Source organism: Vipera ursinii (assembly GCF_947247035.1).
Source record: "Vipera ursinii genome assembly, chromosome: 1".
Classification (NCBI taxonomy): domain Eukaryota; kingdom Metazoa; phylum Chordata; class Lepidosauria; order Squamata; family Viperidae; genus Vipera; species Vipera ursinii.
This window is the reverse complement of record NC_139512.1, coordinates 42,248,839-42,269,703: the sequence shown is the minus strand read 5'-3', so window position 1 is coordinate 42,269,703 and position 20,865 is coordinate 42,248,839. Positions and strand designations below refer to the sequence as shown.

The 20,865-nt window shown below is 39.0% G+C and overlaps 1 protein-coding gene across 1 annotated transcript in view; it reads left to right on the top strand.

The window, feature by feature from the left end:
• DGLUCY (D-glutamate cyclase) overlaps positions 1-20,613 on the top strand; it is a 32,564-nt gene extending 11,951 nt beyond the window's left edge. Inside the window, exons 4-13 of the mRNA XM_083350225.1 lie at positions 2-200; positions 1,809-1,959; positions 2,504-2,626; positions 4,742-4,939; positions 5,825-6,085; positions 9,065-9,164; positions 10,481-10,629; positions 14,780-14,899; positions 16,638-16,789; positions 19,572-20,613. Of these exons, the coding sequence (XP_083206351.1) occupies positions 2-200; positions 1,809-1,959; positions 2,504-2,626; positions 4,742-4,939; positions 5,825-6,085; positions 9,065-9,164; positions 10,481-10,629; positions 14,780-14,899; positions 16,638-16,789; positions 19,572-19,715 (1,597 nt within the window). The 3' untranslated portion in view covers positions 19,716-20,613. The remainder of the gene's footprint in view (position 1; positions 201-1,808; positions 1,960-2,503; positions 2,627-4,741; positions 4,940-5,824; positions 6,086-9,064; positions 9,165-10,480; positions 10,630-14,779; positions 14,900-16,637; positions 16,790-19,571) is intronic.
• Positions 20,614-20,865: the final 252 nt, after the last annotated feature.

Sequence of the window (20,865 nt, the reverse complement as noted above, 5' to 3'; positions counted from 1 at the left end):
GAAGTGACTGCTTGCAATACAAGAAATATGAGCATGGAATATCCACAGGAATTTTGACAAATCAAAAAGAATATTCTGAACAGTTTAAAGACATGGTGACCTTTTATCTAGGCTGTAGTTTTACATTTGAAAAGGCACTCCAGAAAGCTGGCATTCCTGTAAGAAATGTGGAACAAAAATGTAATGTAAGCATGTATAAGGTAAGAATAGAAGAAAAAAATTCATAGGAAAAAAAAAACCCAAGAGAGTCCAGTCCCCTTTTGGAAAAAGCACCTTTGGGACAGTATCTTCTGGAGATTTCCCATCCAAGTATTAATCTGGCTCAAACCCCCATTAGCTTGTAGACCCAAACAACATTAGCCAAGTACTGCCACCTGCTGGGGATGTTTCTCAAAACACATGATACTGCTGTATATAAATAGTCGCAGATGCAATAGAAATAATAATTTGTATTAGCTCAGAAAGAATGCTTGTAGGCATTCTTAGGTTGCACATAGGCACATACAAAATTCTAATCCTCTTTCCTAGCCTCTAGTGAACAGAACAGCCAATTCTTTCACTCTTTCCATTTTTAAATATTTTTTAGCTGATAACTTCAGTATTGTTTTATTCAATTACTGTCAAATACAGAATTATTTGATTTGTAATACATTAGATATCTTTTTTATTTCTCTTGGCTGGATGTGATCACTGCTTATTAAAAAAAATAGGAAGAGAGGCTGTTTTAGTTGCAATGTGACAGAAGTATTCCCGCCCATTAACATGAACCAGGTAATTACTCCAACAATAAGATAAATAATAGTGTTTTCTTTCTATGCCTTCTAAAGTCCTGGAACCATATGGGCCTATGTTGTATTGAAATTATTTCCAAATATTTAGAAATATACAAAGTGATTAAAACATTACTTTGGAAAATCCAGTTTTGTTTCAGAACATGTAAGTATTTGATTAATGAAGATTAATTCATCAGAGCTAGCAAATAACCATCAGAGGGCAACAGATAGATATAAAAATAATAATTCTTTGCTGCCATCTGGTGGTCATTTGGATTTTTGTAGTCACAAGCAGATAGTTTTCACTATTGGTGATATACCGGTAACCCATTCTTAGGTGAAGGGAAAATTGCCTTTTTCTCTAAACATATGCAAAATATTTCTCAATATCAGCTATTAATCACAGCACAAGACAAAAAGCATTCAGTTTGCTCAGCTTCCCCTTTTATTTGATTGACAAGTACTGTAGTCTGATTCCTTTCTTAATGTAAATCTTCAAAATGAATAAGCTGATCAGCATGTGATTACACGTGTTTTCATGTTGCGATTATTTTAATTACAAGGAATATCTTTACCAATAAAATCTGTATTCTCACTTCCGGTTATCGTGGGATGACAATCTTATGTTTCATGCTGAACCTCAATTACTGTAATATCTGGCTATTTTTATTTAGTTGCAAAATATGTTCTTGAAACATTTATAACTTAATGTTATTCGAAATTAAAACAAATCTAATATGACATTACTAATTTATTTAATGTTTCAATGTTTAGTTGCTGTGACCATGCAATTAAAGGGAAAGTTAGCAATAGCAATGACATGAGCTTAAATATCACACCATATGATTCATAAAGGTGATAATAAATAATATGTGGGTGAAGGCAACTGAACATGCTAGTGATTAATCTTGTGGCCTTTTGTCACCCAATTGCATTTATATGGAGAGAGATGATGCCTTCTTACTTGAAAGAAAAAGCCTTTGGAGATTTCTTCATTGTTCTTAATGCTTGGATCATTTTTTAAAACTTTACCAGACCACTGTTCCTTGCTGTGATACCGAATGTTTTCACTGTAATCTAATAGTAACGATGAGATATATACCTAAAGATAAACTGAAGGAGTGTGTGCAGATCACTCATCCAATGAAAAAATCACATGGAGCACCAGTTCACATTGGCTCTTCTGGTCAGTGATTTTTTTTCCCCTGTGTTTCTATGATCTATAATACAAAGCATGCATGAGATAGAAAAATAACAGGCTTTAGGCTTGTCTAGCTTACTAATGTACAGTCTAGCTTTGTAATGACTTTATGTACAAGTAAGAGGATTTAAAAGAAGATCCTACTAGGAATGCCAGTATCCTATGCAACAGTCTCCCACCAACATCACTTTCCATGCCACATCCCAGGCTCTCTCTCAGGGAATTGTCAGATGTTTTGCAACATTAAGCCTCAGCCTAATTGGGTTTTAGAATAGAATAGAGCTGGAGGTCCAGCCCACTGCTGAAGCAAAAGACCTTATAGCCTATACCAGGGGTAGGCAACCTCGGCTCTTTTATGACTCGTGGACTTCAACTCCCAGAATTCCTGAGTCAGCTGACTCAGGAATTCTGGGAATTGAAGTCCACGAGTCATAAAAGAGCCGAGGTTGCCTACCCCTGACCTATACCATTTCAGATAAGTGGCTGTTTTCTGCATTTCTGCTTGAGTATTAATAAAATTTCATTTTAGATTTGTTAGGAATTAAAGATCTTTCCAGTCCAGAATATGGTGATGCAGTACAAGCTCATCCTGGAGATGTACCAGTCTTTTGGGCCTGTGGAGTAACAGGAATAGAAGCTGTCATCAATTGCAGTATGTATTTAGTGGAATTACCAGAACTGCTGCTTTATTACAGCAAACCAAGTGATGCTTAAAAGTTGTTCTTTGGTTACTTCCGATTGTTCATGACTCAGTGGACAAACATACTTGCAGAAATTGCTTCTTTGGATTTATATAAGCTCATGCTCACTTCATCTGTGATAATATCAGCCTTCTCTTCTGTTGGCCTCTTCTACAATTGCTTTTGTTTTTTCCAAGCCTCAAGGTCTTCTGCACTGAGTCTTGCTTCCTCATGTGTCCAGATTTTAAAATATAACCTACATAAAAGAACCAACAACTGATAATCCATTGTCTATTTTTCTTTTGCCTTGAACTTAACCTTGCAGAATATTTTTCCCACAAAGCTATAATTTTCCCCTAATCATGCACAGAATAGTCCTGCAAAGTAATTTTATGATTTAGATTCTTCTTACATGCTAAGCTTTTAAGAATTACATTTCTTTTTTTCTGTGTACCCAGCCACGATGGGGGTAAGGCAGGTATTTACCTGAGACCCACTTATTTATGATACATATTTTAGAAACTTTTATCAAATCAGAACAGAGTGGAATGGTTGTTTCTTATGATTTGGAAATTCTGTTGATGCAGTCTAAAATTCCTTAATAAAAATTATGATCATTTGTTTGAGATTTTGACTAAACACTTACTTTGTTTCTATCTTTAGAAAATAAGCTATAAGCTGGTCATCTGCGAATTTATGAGCATTCCTTATAATTCATTATCCAAATATTAATGAAATAGTGAAGAACAGATTAGCCAATACTTGATACCTCGCCAATGTGATAATGAACCATTTGGTGAACGCTCTTGGAATAGGATATTGAGCTAGCTGAATATCTACTTGTCATGCCAACCAGTCCATACAAATTTGCTAATTACCATGTAGTTTATCAAATGCTTTGCTGAAGTACATTATGATTTTAACATCCTTACATTCTACTGAGAAAGTTACATGATACGCATGAATAGTTTAGCAAGGTATAGTCTTGACAAATTCAGGATGACGTTTGATAATTCTTTGTTTTCAAGGTTCTTATAGATCAGGTCTATCTTATCCATCTATCTATAGATAGATAGATTAGATAGATAGATAGATAGATAGATAGATAGATAGATAGATAGATAGATAGATAGATAGATAGATAGATAGATAGATGATAGATAGATGAATCTCTGCAATTAGTGATTAGTTAGTAACATGGTTGTTAAATGAATAGGGTTTCCCCATTGACTTTGCTTGTCAGAAAATTCCAAAAGGTGATCAGATGTCCACAGGACACTGCAAGTATGAGTCTGTTGCCAAGCATCTGAATGTTGATCATGTGACCATGGTGATGCTGCAATGGTCGTAAGTGTGAAAAACAGTCATCAATCATTTTTTTCAGTACCATTGTAATTTTGAATGGTCACTAAATGAACTCTTGTAAGTTGAGGAGTACCTGTAATTGATAATTGATAAAGTACTTGTAATTGTTATCACATGTAACCTGCATCTGCATAACCAACCTATTTTCATCTACCTTTTCTTCCCACCTTCTCTCCCCACCTCATCCCACTTTAAAACTGTATCAGCCTAGACACTCTATGTGTCCGATGAAGTGGCAACTCATGAAAATTTACACCTTTTAATAAAATTTATTAACTGAAAAAGGTGCTACCAGACTACCAGCTATAGAGTATGCAGTAGTAACATAGTCACGTATTTGGTCTTTTTTCTGGGCACCCACTTTTATATTCTGTTGATATCATTTATCATATTTTCATTCGTGACCATCTCTTCTTGCACATCACTTTTTTCATATCCTTTCCCCCAAAGCAGAGGTTTGATAACTAGACAAATGTTCAGTATTTGGGGGACCAGCTATAATTTCTTAAGGGGACAGTGCATCACTGTATTTTCAGAGGAAAAGGGCCCATCCTTCACTCAAGGGTAAATTCACCACCAATTTTATCCCAGGACATGGAGCTAACATATAGGTGATTGCACTAGTAGCTCTGAGAACTCTGCCCATTTCCTCAAAATTCACATGATAGAAAGGCTTTAATTCCTACTGTACACTGCTTACTGAGCTTGTCTTTACTTCCCAGAGGCTCCACTGGCTTTTACCCATTCACCTGGTTGCATGTTTATCACTGATTTGGAAGTTGAAGATGATGCATCTGGTAATGATAAAGATCTCCCTGAAGTCTACTGTATTTCTCAGGATCCTTTGCATTATAGCATTGCTTCAACAGCAGCTGTGAAGAAAATTATATGCTTAGAAAATATAATAGCGATAGATCCAGGTAAGAGAAAAAACACAACCATGTTATGAGTCTAAAACATTTACTAGAAAAAGCGATCTCTGTATAATTTTCTGCAACAATCCTGTCAAAAGAAAAAATTAAATTAAAAATCCTACCGTATTTTCCAGCGTATAAGACGACTTTTTAACCCATGAAAATCATCTCAAAAGTTGGAGGGTCATCTTATACGCCGGAAAATCAGCGAGCCCGGGAAGGCACACCCTCTCACTGTGGAGGAAGCAGGGCAGGCTGGCGTCTGGCGGGAGCCGGCAGGGCAGTCCTGCGCACGCGCGCGCTCCCCAGCTGTTAAGGAGCACGCCAGCCTGCCCTGCTTCCTCCACAGTGAGAGGGGAGGGCGTGCCTTCCCGGGCTCGCTGATTTTCTGGCGTATAAGACGAAAAATCCTGAAAATCATCTCAAAAGTTGGGGGGGTCGTCTTATACGCCCAGTTGTCTTATACGCCGGAAAATACGGTACTTTTAATGGATGCATTTATTTCCAAACTACCCCTTTATGGTTAAATTAGCCCTAGGTCATCGTTTAAGTTAATACTTAACTTGTAGCTCAACTTTGCAGAGGCTTTCTATAGAATATGAATGAATGATGTGTCAAATGTTGTTTTGAAGAGGTAAAAAAAATCAGAGGGAGGCCAAAACAAATAATGTGCTTGTTGAGGCAAGAAGAAAAATCTGGTAGAGCAGCTCTGAAATCTTCTCTTCTGCCTCATTTCCTGATACTGTGAGCCATTGCATCTGGCAGCTTGTAAGATTTTTTTTATCTATCAGCAATCAAAACAAACTAGTTTTATTTTTAAATAAATGCCCATGGCAAGCCAGTATCCTCAGGATGTTCTTAGTCTAAAACATTTGTATTATCCGTGCTTAGGGAACAGAGGTGTGAAACATCTGTTTTCTCCGGATGAACTTCTAAAGGCCTGCCTGTCACTTTCCCATGCAAAGTCGGTGTTGATTACGACAGGATTTCCCACCCATTTCAAGTATGAACCTCCTGAAGAAAATGATGGGCCACCTGGAGCCATTGCAATGGCAGCAATCTTGAAAGCCTTGGGAAAAAACGTAGTTATAGTAACGGATCAAAGAGCTCTCGATTTAAATAGAAAGATAATCAAGGAAGCTGTTGAGCAAGGTATGACATGGCCCGTTATAACCTGATTGTGTGAAAGGGTCTTAAAAACTGAAACTGTCCACATTGTGCATTTTCATCTTTTTATTGTTGACTTCTTTTTTGTTCCTGTTTTAAAATCTAGAGTAGTAATTCTCAAATGCATGCATTATGACAAAACTGCTAGTGTGAGATAGGAAATTACATACTTAGGATAGTGTTTTGTAAAAAAAAATACATATATTTAAAACTCTTGCCAGCAGCACAGCAAATATCTAGGTAAATCTACTAGATTGGCTTTACTGTATTTATCACTCTAAACTGTAAGGTGGTTTATTTTCTTCATTTATTGAATTTGTATGTCTCCGTTTTACCATCAAATGACTGTTGAGTGGCTTACAGTAGCACAAAAGCAATATAAACAACTCAAATAGAAACATTAAAACATCAAATCTGAAAATTGAAGTGATTAATGTTATCAGTAAATTAAATAAAGGATCAGTGTGTGTAAGTAGGGTGGAGGTGGGATCTTATCTAACCTACTAGCACCTTCAATTTAATTTAATTTAATTTAATTATGGGACTTATATGCCACCCTATCTCCCGAAGGACTCAGGGCGGCTAACAACAATAAAACAACAATAAAACAATAAATACAAATATTAAAAGAGATTAAATTTACAAAGCCCCACTAAAAACCAATAAAAATTAAAACAAAATTAAAACCCCCATCTTCAGTCCAGGTCGGCCAGTTGGAAAAGGTATGTCTTTAGGTCGCGACGAAAGGACCGGAGATCTGGGGCCATCCAAAGTTCTCAGGGGAACTGATTCCAAAGGGCAGGCACCCCAACAGAGAAGGCCCTCCCCCTGGGGGTCGCCAGCCGACATTGTCTGGCCGACGACATTGTCTGGCCGACGACATTGTCTGGCTCACACAGAGAGGGCCCCTGAGGAGGCCCTCTCTGTGTGAGCGCACAGGGCGATGGGAAGTCGTTCCTGGCAGCAGATGGTCCTGTAAATATCCCGGGCCTCAGCCATGTAGGGCTTTATAGGTAAGAACCAGCACCTTGAACCTCACCCGAAGGGCAGCCAGCAACCAATACAGCCCACGCAGGAGGGGTGTAATATGGGAGTATCGGGATGCTCCCATCACAACCCGCATGGCCACATTCTGCACAACCTTCAAGCCAGTTGGCAGAGCGCGATTTTTCGTCGCTTACAGAAGACCAAAAGGATGGAGGCAGATCTTATTTCTAGGGGGATGATATTTTAAAAGGTGGCAGCCATGGCAGAAAAAGGCTCTTCTCCTAGACTCTGCCCGCTGCAATTCCCTGGCTGATGGAATCCACAGCATGCCCCTTCTGCTGATAGAAGTGGAGCAGGTCAAGCCTATTGGGGTGAGGTGGTTCCTCAGGTAGCCTTTCATGGTTCTGGTGTAACGCATTGTGCGAATCTAGCCCGTGTGGTTAGTAAAGAAAACTAACTAGGGAAAACTAGGATGCCAGCACTTTTTAGATTACAACAGTCTGAATCTTTGATGTTTTCCTCTTCCATTCCTCCATTGAGAGCTGATAGGGGGGGTTTTTTGTATTATCTGTGATTAGATCCCTTTAGATATATATAAAAGTAGTGTTTAGAATTTGGCCTGTTCCATGTAAGGATCAAGTTGTGATAACCAGGAAAATCTGAAGTAAGCTATACCAGTTCAGAATTCCCAAGACTGCTCTGAGCCAGGTCAAATTCCATTGGGAGCTCAGTCAGAGTTCAATGTAGTGATACCTATAGTAATTCTAATTTCCAGTACTTAGAACATAGAACGTACAATATGTTTTTCTCATATAATATGTCATATCATGACATATATCATATGTTTTTATCAGTAAAAGGTATTTATCTGGGGAAAGACGTTTTAGCATCTGTATCTCCCCTGAACCCCCAATAGAATTAATTATATGGTAAACTCTTTTGAGTTCCATAAGCAAGAAATATGAGCCTCATGCTATTGGAGTGAAGAGGTATTCATAAGGGTAGGGGTACAAAAGTCAAGATGGCAGTTGCATTTTGGCCATTGTACATGTATCAGTGTTGCATACATGTACAAAAGGGACAGTTTTGATACATGGTTGTGCTTGCCATGTTTGTCTTGGTCCCAGTCTCTCCTTTTCCCTGCAGATGGTCTTGTTCAGGGGTAGGCAACTATGGTCCCTTTACGACCATGTTGGCTCAGGAATTCTGGGAGTTGAAGTCCACAGGTTGTAATGGGGCCATAGTTGTCCCCCCTTACTCTTGTTAGAATGACCGTTTCCTACATAATTGTTGGGGTTTGGGGGTTGTTGTGTTTTTTTGTTTCTTTGCTTCTTTTTTTGAGAAGGGGGGAACCAATGGGGATGGATTTAGGACACATAATTAAGCTTTCTTGTAGTGAGTATTCCGTTTACTTGAAAGAAAGACAATATTTTTTTCCACCAAAATATTTCCTTTTAAAATGGGAGGGGGTGTGTCTTATATTGCAGTTAAATATTTCACCCAGTATTTGGTGGGATTTAATTATTCTGAGCAAATGAACTGGGAATAATCTAATCAAGCTATGAAAAACAGAAATAATTTGGTTTAAAAAAATTGTTAAAAACTTCTATTGAAATCAGTAGAATTTCCCCATGTTTAGGTTTGACTTAGTCACAGCTTTCTTTACATTCATCCTATTTTACAAAGGAGAAGAATGTCCTGAAAATTTCAGCCACGCAACTGATCCTATTTAATATTGGGAAGACAAAAATAATAATTTTGAAACAGTGATCAGGCATGTGCAGATTATTTGGTGAGGAACTTTGCTCTTTAGCAACATCTCTCTCTGAATCCACAGGCTGTAGGAGGAGAGAAGTAAGTGCAGGTGCTTAAAGGCACAGCAGCTCCTGCATGCCTGGAGGAGCCCTCTCCACAGGCCTAACAATGGCATGATTAATGTCATGATCCAACTTACCTTTGTCTTTCTCCGTATTCTAGAAATACTGGAAACGCCAGTCCCTGTAATCAGTTACCAAAGCAATTCTCCAGATTCGGCTCTGCAGTTCTTATGTGAAGATGGGAATCCAGAAAAACCAAGGTATATGTCCCCAAAAGCAAAGTAATGCCGAACTCTAGCATATCTCAGAGGGGTCTAGGACAACTTGCCGCAGCCAACTCACTGTGGCCAACCCGCCACAGGACAATTTAATGCGGTATTAATCGTTTCATTCAATTACTTCTATTATTAGTGACCACATTTTCATCAAAATTATTGCAACTTCTATTTCTGACTTGACTTTGTTTATTTTATTATCATTGTCCATGGTTCTGTCAAAATCAATTTAGCTTTTGTATTTGTTGAATTGTTCCGTGGTAAATTGTCCCACAGCGAGTTGGCTATAGTGATCTATTCTGATCTCAGAGAGTCTCTAGTGTAGGGCACAAGAACGGGGCTCAGCTCCTGAGGTTCATATAATATCACAGATGTTAGCTAGATATCATCTGGCTGACTTCAAGTACCAGAAGGGCTTTAAGGCAACTTTTCTCTGGGAGCCTGTCTAGCCTTCAGCTTTCTCTAGAAAAGATAAGAGACTAGTATTTTTCCTCCAGGTACTCTCATGAAATAGGAAGAAATAAACAGAGGGCATAAAAGAGAATGCTAGAAGGAGAGCATAAAGGACAAGTGAGCAGAATGAGGAGAAAGATAAGAAAAAAATATATGACCTATTTGGAGGGAAGAATTTTACTCAGGTTATAAGCCTCAACCTGCCTAACTCCCAGGTATAGTTGGGGATGAATGGTGCTGTAATCCATGTCAGCTGGGGAGCATTAGACTGTGAAAGGTGGAGTTAGCCAAAATAAATATATATATTTTTAATCCCATTTATATCTCGCTCTTCTCCGAAGACTCAGGGCGGCTTACAATCTAAGAAGCACAAATCAATGTGCTTAGCAATAGCCTTCATTCTATGTATATGCCTGCTTATTAGGGCTTTCGGGGGGGCCCAGTGGCATTTTTACAAAGTCAGCTTATTGCCCCCAACAATCTGGGTCCTCATTTTACCTACCTCGGAAGGATGGAAGGCTGAGTCAACCTTGAGCCTGGTGGGACTCGAACCTGCACTAATTGCAGGCAGCTGGTGTTACTTAGGCATTAGCCCACTGCTCCACCAAGGCTCTTATTATGAAGACTAAAGTAATAAATTGGGGAACTGGAACAAGATTGGATGAATAGGAACTCAAGGACGCAGAGTTGAAGAAATTGAATAACAAAAAACATTCCTCATGTTCCCTGATAGTAAATGGAGTATATGGGCTTTTGAATTGAGAAGCCTTAATGAGTAATGGTGGGTACATCAAGCTATCATTAGCATTAGAATTGAATCTTAATTCTTTTTTATTCTTTTTCTTTAGATTTAATCATTTGATAGCAATAGAACGTGCTGGGATGGCTGCTGATGGTAATTACTATAATGCAAGAAAAGTTAATATTAAACATTTAGTAGATCCCATTGATGAACTCTTCATAGCTGCACAAACTCTCCCAGGAATTACTACTACAGGTACAGTATGTGTATTTTCCTTCAATGATCTGATAAAAGTATTACTGTTACTATGAACTACCTGGAGACATTAAGAACAGGGTCCATTATGCAACTGAAATAACTGAGGTGAGACAAAAGAAATGGTGCTCAGATTGATAAGCAATATTTAACACTCTTAAGGTTTCAAATGTTCACAGTCATGGAAATAGGAATTTCCAATTAATCATTATTTACGGGTGCTCTTTGAAATTTTCTAAAATATGCTTTTAAAATATACTGCTCAAAAAAATAAAGGGAACACAAGATAAGACATCCTACTATTAAATACAGTACATAGTGTTGTTTAAGTGTTCCCCAGTGGCGTAGCGTGGGTTGTCAGCACCCGGGGCAAGGCAAGTAATTTGCGCCCCCTAACCCGTGGATTTTAGCACTCGAGTCTCTTCCACTAGATTAGTTAAAGAAACCCTTACCCCCTAAGCACATGTATTGTTTGTTATGAAAATACTGATGTAATTAAAGTAAAATGCATCTAATGCGCCCCCCCCAGATGTTGCGCCCGGTGCAGCCGGCCCCCCCTGCACCCCCCACGCTACGCCACTGGTGTTCCCTTTATTTTTTTGAGCAGTATATATTAATTTATTCTAACCCTGCTCTACGCTTGTATGAACACAAACCCTACAACTATAATTGAGCCTGCCCATTTCAGTTGCATGTCACAATGGCCGTTAAGTGAAATGGCCTCTCTTAATGATCTCCACTCCAGCTCTCCCTGATGTTGCCATTAACAAACATGTGCCTCAGGGTGGGGGAGGCCCTTGGAGGCCTAGCTCAGGCCTAGGCCTGTCCCAGACCTTCCATGGCCTCACACACACACACACACACACACACACACACACACACACACACACACAAGAGAGAGAGAGAGAGAGAGAGACCCCGTGCTCTGCTTTCCACCTCTTGGGTCTCCACAGGCCTTTACCCCCAATTCATACCCCACAGGCCAAGCACCTTTCTTCTCACTTAACTTTTGAAGAACTCCAAGGCCTTTCAGAGCACTGGAACAGATCACTTCATCACACAGCCATGTGATGCAACTCTGGAAGCTGCAATGATATATATACTGTAGCTATCAGAATGCAATTTTTAGTTGGTCATAAGGGCAAATGACCACAGGGGTGCTGCAGGAGTTGTAACTTCAAAACAAGGTCATATGGAGCTTTGGGGAGGTTTGCTGTAACTTCAAATGGCTATTAAATGATCAGTCATATCTTGAAGATTACCTGTATGCATTAGATTGCTTAGATTCTGGGACAAAAGTAGACACATATAGATTCAACATGTCAACGATGCTCCTCAAAATAAGGGGAGACCAGGAACACACACCCAGTTTGAGCTTTGAGGAGAAAATGCACATGCAAACATACAACAGATGTGACGTCTTATTTCAGTATATTGATGTAGTGGAAGGGAAGTAAAGAAACAATAAGTGAAAAAGTATAGGTGCTTTGTGGTCAGCTTGGTTTGTACACACATGTACAAAAACTATAAATACATAAAAATTACATGCCTATTGGAATTATTCAGCAGAAGCATTGCATGCAAAACTGAATTTTATTTTAATTGAAAATTCAGTAAAGCTAATTGGACAATAGTGAAATAAAATTCAATGCTCCATGTGTGTCGCAATTGATCAAACTAAGTAATAAAATTTAATGGTATCAGGAGCATATTTTAAAATATGCTGGGAGGGAGTATCTCCTTAATAACTTTATAGGATTTTAAATAGAATTTCTCTCATACATTAACATTTAGTTCTGTTCAAGTTTGAAAACATGTATTCTGCGATTTTTTTAGAAGACCCAAATAATAGGCATCTGTCATGCTCCTTGAATACAATTTCTTGTGTGGTTTTTCTAAGGGCAGTCCTATACCAACTTCTTAGAAATAAACCCCACTGATCTTTGTGAGGTTTTTTTTGAGAATAGACACATATAAGTCTATTTTGTTAGTTTTTTTTGTGATTACTGTAGAAGTTAACTATTCTAATTGTTGCTTTATAATCCTTAAAGATAATGGCTGTTATGTTTTGGCCAGGCTATGATGGTATATATCAGGGCTTTTCAACCTTTTCACCAATTGTGCCACTTTTAGGATATGACAATATGCCAGTCACCTAGCAAAGTATCAAAAACTTAATGCCCCCCCCAAAAAAAGGAAAAAGTGATAAAATACAGGTAGTTCTCAACTTACAACAGTTCGCTTAGTGATTGTTTGAAGTTACAACAGCACTGGAAAAAGTGACTTATGACCATTTTTCACACCTATGACCATTACAGCATCCCCAGGGTCATGTGACTTACATTTGGTTACTTTGCAACTGATTCATATTTATGATGGTCACAGTGTCCAGGGTCATGTGATCCCCTTTTGCAACCTTTTGACAAGCAAAGTCAATGGAGAAACCAAATTCACTTAACAACCATGTTATTAATTTAACAACTCCAGTGATTCACTTAACAAATGTGGCAAGAAAAGTCGTAAAATGGGGCAAAACCCATTTAACAAATGGTCCACCGGAGGAGCCTAGCCATCCCTCTTAGGCTGTACAGGGGACTCCTGGACAGTGGTAAGGGCTGCCCAGAGCTCTGGGCAGCGGAGGACAAGTGCCCAGCCCAGCCCTTGAGCTCCCAGGGCACCAGGACTCTGCAGCCCAACCGAGTCCAGCTCAACTTCCCCGAGTGGGGCATCCAGCTGCACTTACCTTCTCCTCGGAGCTGCTGCTGCTGTGCTCGCTCTCCTTGCCCATGTTGCGCATGATGGGTGCAGGAGGGCAAAGTGTGTGGCTCAGAGGGAGGCCCATTCTATTTTAATTGGTATTAATTTTTGTATTGTAATGTTGTTTTAATTGCCTTGTGAACCGCCCTGGGTCCTACGGGAGAAGGGCAGTATATAAGTTTAATAAATATAAATATAAATATATTCCCTCTCCATGTGAGGAGACCCAGCTTTGTAACCAAATCATCCTTAGCGATAGGATGGAAGATCACCAGGATAGGCCAGGAGGAGGGGGCAAGGGGATGGTGAAAGGGCAGAAGGGCTACTGTTGAACAAGTGCTAAGGCAGGACTTCCCTCAGACCCACCCTCTCTCATACCAATCTCCTTCCTTCCTCCCTCCCCCCCTTCCTTCCTTCCCTGCCTCCCTTCTCATTCTCATCTCCTTCATTCCCTTCCTTCCTGTTTCCCTGCCTCCCTCTTTCTCATTCCCATTCCCATTCTCTTCTCTTCTCTTCTCTTCTCTTCTCTTCTCTTCTCTTCTCTTCTCTTCTCTTCTCTTCTCTTCTCTTCTCTTCTCTTCTCTTCTCTTCTCTCCTCTCCTCTCCTCTCCTCTCCTCTCCTCTCCTCTCCTCTTCTCTTCTCTTCTCCCTTTCTCCTCACTGCTTCTCTCACAAAAAGCTTTTTCTCTCTTTCTCACGTACACGTCTCTGCAAAAACCTTCCCATTCTCACGCCCAAACTTCCTCCTTTTATAGCCTCTCCTGTCTCCACCCTCTCCTCCTTTCTCTTCTGGACGTCTCACCCCAGCAGCCCTGCAGCTCCCGATGACTCTCATGGCAAGCCCTGCGCTGCACACTTGGCTAGGCTAGGGAGGATCGCGTACCACCTGCCAGGTGCCAATGTATATATCAACTCCTGCCCCAACTATACTGATATTACAGAGTTTTTTTTACCAAAACTTGCAAATGGATAAATATGCACAAATGCTAATATTAATAAGTCAGCAATTTAGGCAACAGTTCAATTTTCCAATCACATTTACAATTTTGATTATTTTGTCATCCTGGCAAAATTGATGGAGAAAGAAATGGAAGAAGTCTAAATTTTCCAATGATGTTTCATTCAATTATCTGTGAAAGCAGATACAAATTTTAATATGCACAATTAATAAAGCTGGGGTATTTCAGTGGTTACCCAGAGTGCAGTTTTCATGGGAAATTGTCACAGTAGGAATGTGACAGTTCTGTAAATAAAAGGTTTATTTACTGTACATAATATTAACAGTTCCACTGATTTTTAATTTTTCATTAGATTTTCTTCAAGGATCATTGGTATAAAAATCTACATTTAGTACTGTAATATTCCAATGTAATTTTTTTCCATTTTAATTTAGGTATTGGGGATGGAGGAAATGAATTGGGAATGGGAAAAGTAAAAGAAGCCACAAAGAAGCACATTAAAAATGGAGATATCATAGTTTGTGATGTGGAAGCTGATTTTGCGGTTGTTGCAGGTAAGGCTTGAACAAGCCAAAATATGCACATGTGCAAAATCATAAGAAACTAAAAAAAAAGCTTCATTACCCTTTCTGATTATTGTATTCAGTCATCACCTAGATAACTAAATCATTAAATAAGCTGTTTGTGATCTTGCCATAATGGTGACTCTGAACAACAGTTAAAAACAGAACAATATCAAAATAGATTATATAACTGGCAGCCAAAGTAAGAAAAAAATCAAACTTGAATTAAAATAGCATCTCATGGGCTCCAACTAACAATCTTACCTCCCTGCCCAAGAACAGAACCACGTTTTCAAGTCCTTGCAAAAAGATTGGCAGGGTTCAGGCTGATCTGTTTCCCCAATTCTCTGCGAAGTATTTCAAACCACAAGTGCTACAGTATAAAAGTCTGTCTTCCACATACTTCTGTGCCACTATTTTATTTATTTATTCAATTTGTGTAGCTGCCTGTCTCAAACCAGTGACTCAGAGCAGTGAGTAAAACAAAAACATAAAAACAAAACAGTTAAAACACAGTTTTACAAAAAAAACACAGTACAAAAAAGAATTAAATACAAATGGCAGCCAAGAGATATTATAAGCCATTGTTGTCAACATAGCCAGGAAACACTTGGGACCCCAGGCCCTGGCACATAGCCAGGTTTTCAAGATCATCTGAAAGACTAGCAGAGTCTGTTATATCAGTGCACAGCCCTCCTTTAAGCAGGAAAAAAAATGGCTTCCACTGCTTTCTTATCCAGATTAAATCAAACCTCTTGGAGGTTAAACCTGAATGCTTTTTTGAAGGAGGAGATGGTTCCGCTTTTTTTTTTTGAAGGAAGCTGTGGTTTGCTCTCTTTGCAAGAAGCCATTTTTGGATTCAATGAATCTGGACAATTTTCATCTGGTTTCTAACCTACTTTAGAGAAAGTGGCTGAGAAGGTGGAAGGTTTCCTGTGCCAGAGGAAGCAGATTATACAGAGAGGCAGGTTTTCAGGCAGATTTCAGATCAGTACTGCAATGGCACTGATCATACTTGCTGATGACCTCTGTGGGGCTTAAAATGGGGGTGGCCTTCCATAATCTTCAAGCAGCCTTTGATCATGATATCGTTCTGCATCAATTTAAGAGCTTGGAAGTGGGGAGACAGTCTTGTGGAGTTAATTATCTAAGTATGTTGAGGCTACTCAGACCCCTGGTCTATTCAGGTGATGCCATTAAAGTTCTTTCCCTATGCCTGGAGGCTATGGAGGTCTGGATGGTAAAGCATAGGCTTTAACTTATCTGTTACAAGATTAAGTGATTGTTGGTTTTAGGGATCTTGGGACCTAGAGATTATCCTTCTGGGATCAGGGTAGCACAATTTAAATTAAATAAATAAGTAATAAAATTTCATGCCCTGACTGTTGTTCATGCTGGGTAGAACTAATACTAAGTGGACTCCAAATTATCTAGGCCCCTCTAACAGGTGCATGTTTTGAAAATAATCTAAACCAGGTTTTAGAAGGTCAGGGACAAATTATACTGTTGCTAAAACAGCCATAGATCAACGTATTACTCTCTGAACAAATAAGCCAAAGCACAACAGGATTCTGTTGATCCTAGAAATGATGGGGAAAGCTGCATTTCCTCCTGTTGTCCAAGCATTACTTGTGCTAAATTTCAATTATAGGCTGGTCTTTTATATTATTAAGTACCATTCAGTTGTTTTAGCTCAAAGATTTTATTTAATGGCACTTTTCTGTGGCAGGTGTTGCCAATTGGGGAGGCTATGCAGTTGCTTGTGGACTATATATCCTCAATACATGTGAAATACATGACCGCTATCTGAGGAAAGCTGTTGGATATCCCAGGTTTTCCAAGTATAAGAACTGGGCGTCAGCATTACCTTCTGTGGCTAAGGTATCATTTTGGAAGAACTTTTTCATGGAATAATAACTGTTTTCTATATGGGGTGATTGACGCAATATGCAGAGCTTGCCAGCACTGAGTAATTGCTGGGTAGCTATTGAAATTGAGTTGCCTTTGCTTTTTTCTTTTTTCTTTTTTTATAAAAAAAGCTTTTGTAGAGCATATGAAGAACGTTTGCCATGACTAAATTTGACCAACTTAATTCTAATAAAAATAAGGGGGGGGAGAACGTCCATCTCTTTCATCCAGGCGACTCATGAGAGAAGAGCTTTCCAGAGACCCATTTTTAGAATGGTTGAATTGTACAAGTAGTCCTTGAGTTACAGATTTTCATTTAGCAATTGTTCAGAATTACAACAGCGCTGAAAAAGGTGAGTTATGACCATTTTTCACCCTTACGACCATTGTACCATCCCTGTGGACACATGATCAAAATTCGGACACTTGGCAACTGGCTCGTATTTATGACGGTCGCAGCATCTCGGGGTCAGGTGATTCCCTTTTGCAACCTTCTGACCAGCAAAGTCAGTGAGGGAACAGGATTCACTTAACAACCATGTTAACTTACCAACTACAGGGATTCACTTAACAAGCAAGGAAGCTCGTAATGTGACTTAAAAGTCACTTATCATTTCCATTGCTTAGCAATGGAAATGTTGGGGTTAATTGTGATCATAAGTTGAGGACTACCTGTAAAGCTTCCTGCCTTGGGCAGGGGGTTGGACTAGAAGACCTCCGAGGTCCCTTCCAGCCCTAGAAACCTGTGTTCAAATACCATACACTGATTATGAGTTCCGATTTCACCTATTAGTTCTCTAGAGCAGGGGTGTCAAACTCAATTTCATTGAGGGCCGCATCAGCATTGCGGTTGCTCTCAGGGGGGCGGGTGGGTATGGCCAGGGTGGGCGTGGCCTACTGGGTGGGCGTGGCTAGCTCTACATCGTTTGCATCAAGGGTGCCTATGGGAGCCTGGGCAGGAGTGGGAAAGATCTGAGGGTCTCTGGCAGAAGGAGGGTCTCTGGGCCAGGGCCAAGGCAGTGGGGGCCGTTCCCTCACTGTTTCCAGGATGGCTTCGCGGGCCACATGGCCTTGTGTTTGACATGTCTGCTCTAGAGCAAAGAAAGTTACAGGTTAAATAAATGTGTGTAACTGAAGTCTTCTTAGCTTAACTAACTGGCTTCCACGATGATTCCTTTTTAAAACTTTCTTAAACTAGCATGAGCTTGGTCATAGCTAGCCTATTAACCATTTCTTTGATAACAACTCAAATTTATAATTGTAAAGTAAATGTAGGTGAAAGTGTTCACTCTCATGAGGGCCATTAACAGTTTTATGTCATTATTTATGCAGAACTAGAGCTAGATCGGTGCAACGCAATGCAATTTTGAATTCATGCAAGTTTTTCAGAGTCTTTCATATTGTGAAATACAGTAAGGTTAACAATTGGGGCCTGAATTTCCATTGCTAAGCAACGTGATCATAAAATGCAATGCCAGGTGGTAACATCGCTTAGTGATGGCAATCCTGGCAGGCTACATTGCCGTCATTAAGCAAGGGTCACAGATGCTTAAGCAAAGGCAGGCAGGCAGGGCCAGGGTTGGCTTCTGCTGGGCTTCTACAAGGTGGGAGCAACTTACTGAAGCAACTTGCAACTTTCCCTGCCTGCTTCCCCATTGCCTTTGTTTGTGTGAAGCCAGCAACAAATGTCACAATTGGTGATCATGTGATCGCAGGACACTGCAGCCATTGTAAGTGCAAGCCAGTTGCCAAATGTCCAGATCGCAGTCACACGACCACAGGGATACTGCGACAGCGAGAACTTCAAAAACTGGTCATAAGTTTCCTGTTTCGGCAGCATCATAACTTTATAATTTTAATAATTTAATTTAATAATTAATTTAATATTTTATTTAATAAATAAAATATTTACAAATGTTATTTGTTCATAATGCTCACTGAACAAATGGTCAATAAGCAACAACTACCTCTAGTCTGTTGGCATAGATTCATTTATTCATGAATAAGTGAATCTATGTGTAGGAAGCTGATGAAATGTAATGTATTAAGATTAATGTGTGTTATTGGACACAGATCTGGAACAGGCATCAAGATGACTATGAATCATAATACTAATGATGTTGCGTTTCCAGATGGTATTTCTCCTTTCATTTGCTCTCTTTCTCTTTATTTTTCAATGCTCCAATACCATCTGGATATGCAACATCATTGGTCCATCTTTTTGACCCTGTTTGACTTACCTTTGCTGCTTCATCCTTTTTATCCTCTCTCTGCCATACCTTGGCTTCAGACAGCTTTTGCAACTTCTTCTTCAATTCCTACTTTTTTTAACCACCTTACTATGAAAGCAGGGCATTGGTAATTATAGATTATTTTATAAACTGAAATTATGGTGCCAAATGTCAAGACTATAAACATTAGCTTGGAAATTCTAGTTAGTATAATATTATTCTAATAAAGACACTTAAAACAGTCTAATACAAATGGATTCTGTTCCTACATTTCCAGATTATTATAATTAGATAGCGAAAAATGCATTTTAACATTTGAGTGACAAGAGTGCTGTTTTATTGTTAATGTGAACGTGTCTCGAAGGAAACAGGAAATAACATCTTCCCTAACAAGGTACTCTTATTATTTACTTAAGCAGTAAATATTAAAATAAATTCCTGACTTTGAGCACTTTCATCTATTAAAATAAAAACCTACATTTTAAAGGGAATTAAAAAAATGTACTGTCTATTTTACTATTTAGGAAGAAAACATGCTGAAGATATTACAGCGGCATCACGTTCGCAGTGGGATCACTGCAAGTTTGGCAATGGAAGTGGATGCTCTGCCATTCTTTGACATTCATTCAAATTTAATAGAGAGGCTGCTGGAAGAAACTTTCAAATAATATTCCCTCTCTAAAAATATGGTATATTAAACACATTCAGTCCAGAATACCATTACACTCTCTGATCAGATATCCTGCCACAATTTACTATTCCAAATACTATAAGGTAGAAGAACCTGTGATTGTACAGTAAATTACTGGAATAATGTCAGTGCAGAATAGATTTTTCAGAATGATGTCTTTTTTCAATTATTTGACTAAAATATATCAACAATAAATTAATTGAGAATGTATTTCCTTAGATTTAGACAAGATCCATCTGTGCCGCATTTGCCAGATGCCACGTTAAAACTGTAATTCAGGCAGTAGTCATTTAATTTGATTGCAAGAACGAGTCAACTCTATTTTTCTCTGAATTTCACAATCCAAGGATGCCTCCAAAGGAAAGCTGTAGACACTGTTTTGAAATACTTTCTTCTCTCCCATAAAATAATAAGAATGGAACAGCCACTTCTTGCTTTGACAACAGATGGAAATGTAGCCATCTTTTCTCTTTCGCTTTTAGAGTTAGCTGATGCTGGGAAGGGGGATGTGGATGAGAGTCCAGTTAGTCAAAACAATAATAACTCAGCCATGGGAATCCAAGGTTATTGCACCCAGGGTTGATAAAGATTTGGCAGGCTGGAGAGCTGGGGAGAAACCCCTTGCTTCAAGCTAATTGGGGAATGTGATTTATGACTGTTAATTGGAGAAGGGAATTGTGCTTTGCTACTTTGTGTCCGGGGGAGGGGAATTCAGGTTTTGGCTTTAACTATGTAGTGCCGATACTTTGTTTCTCAAATAAAAGATTCTTTAAGGTAAACAATGCCTTGGAAGTTCTTTTGAAGAGTTTCATCTTTGCTCAGGGCAAGCATCCAAATTAAAATCCACAAAAGTCTATCTAGCTTTTTTTGAATACTTCAATAGGTAATTGGTTGCACTGTCAAACTGCTCTTCTTAAGAGGAGATTCTCAACTTTGAACCAGAATTTGCCTTCCACTAACTGAGTTATTACATGTCCTGTCTTCATCCAGAATGATAGAATGAGTTGTGGCCTTCTCTATGATACCCTTCCAGTATGAACACAGAGTATCATATTCCCACTCAGTTGCCTTTTCTTTCTGAATAATTGTATTCTGTTCTTTCTATCGCTGCTCATAAAATGTAATTT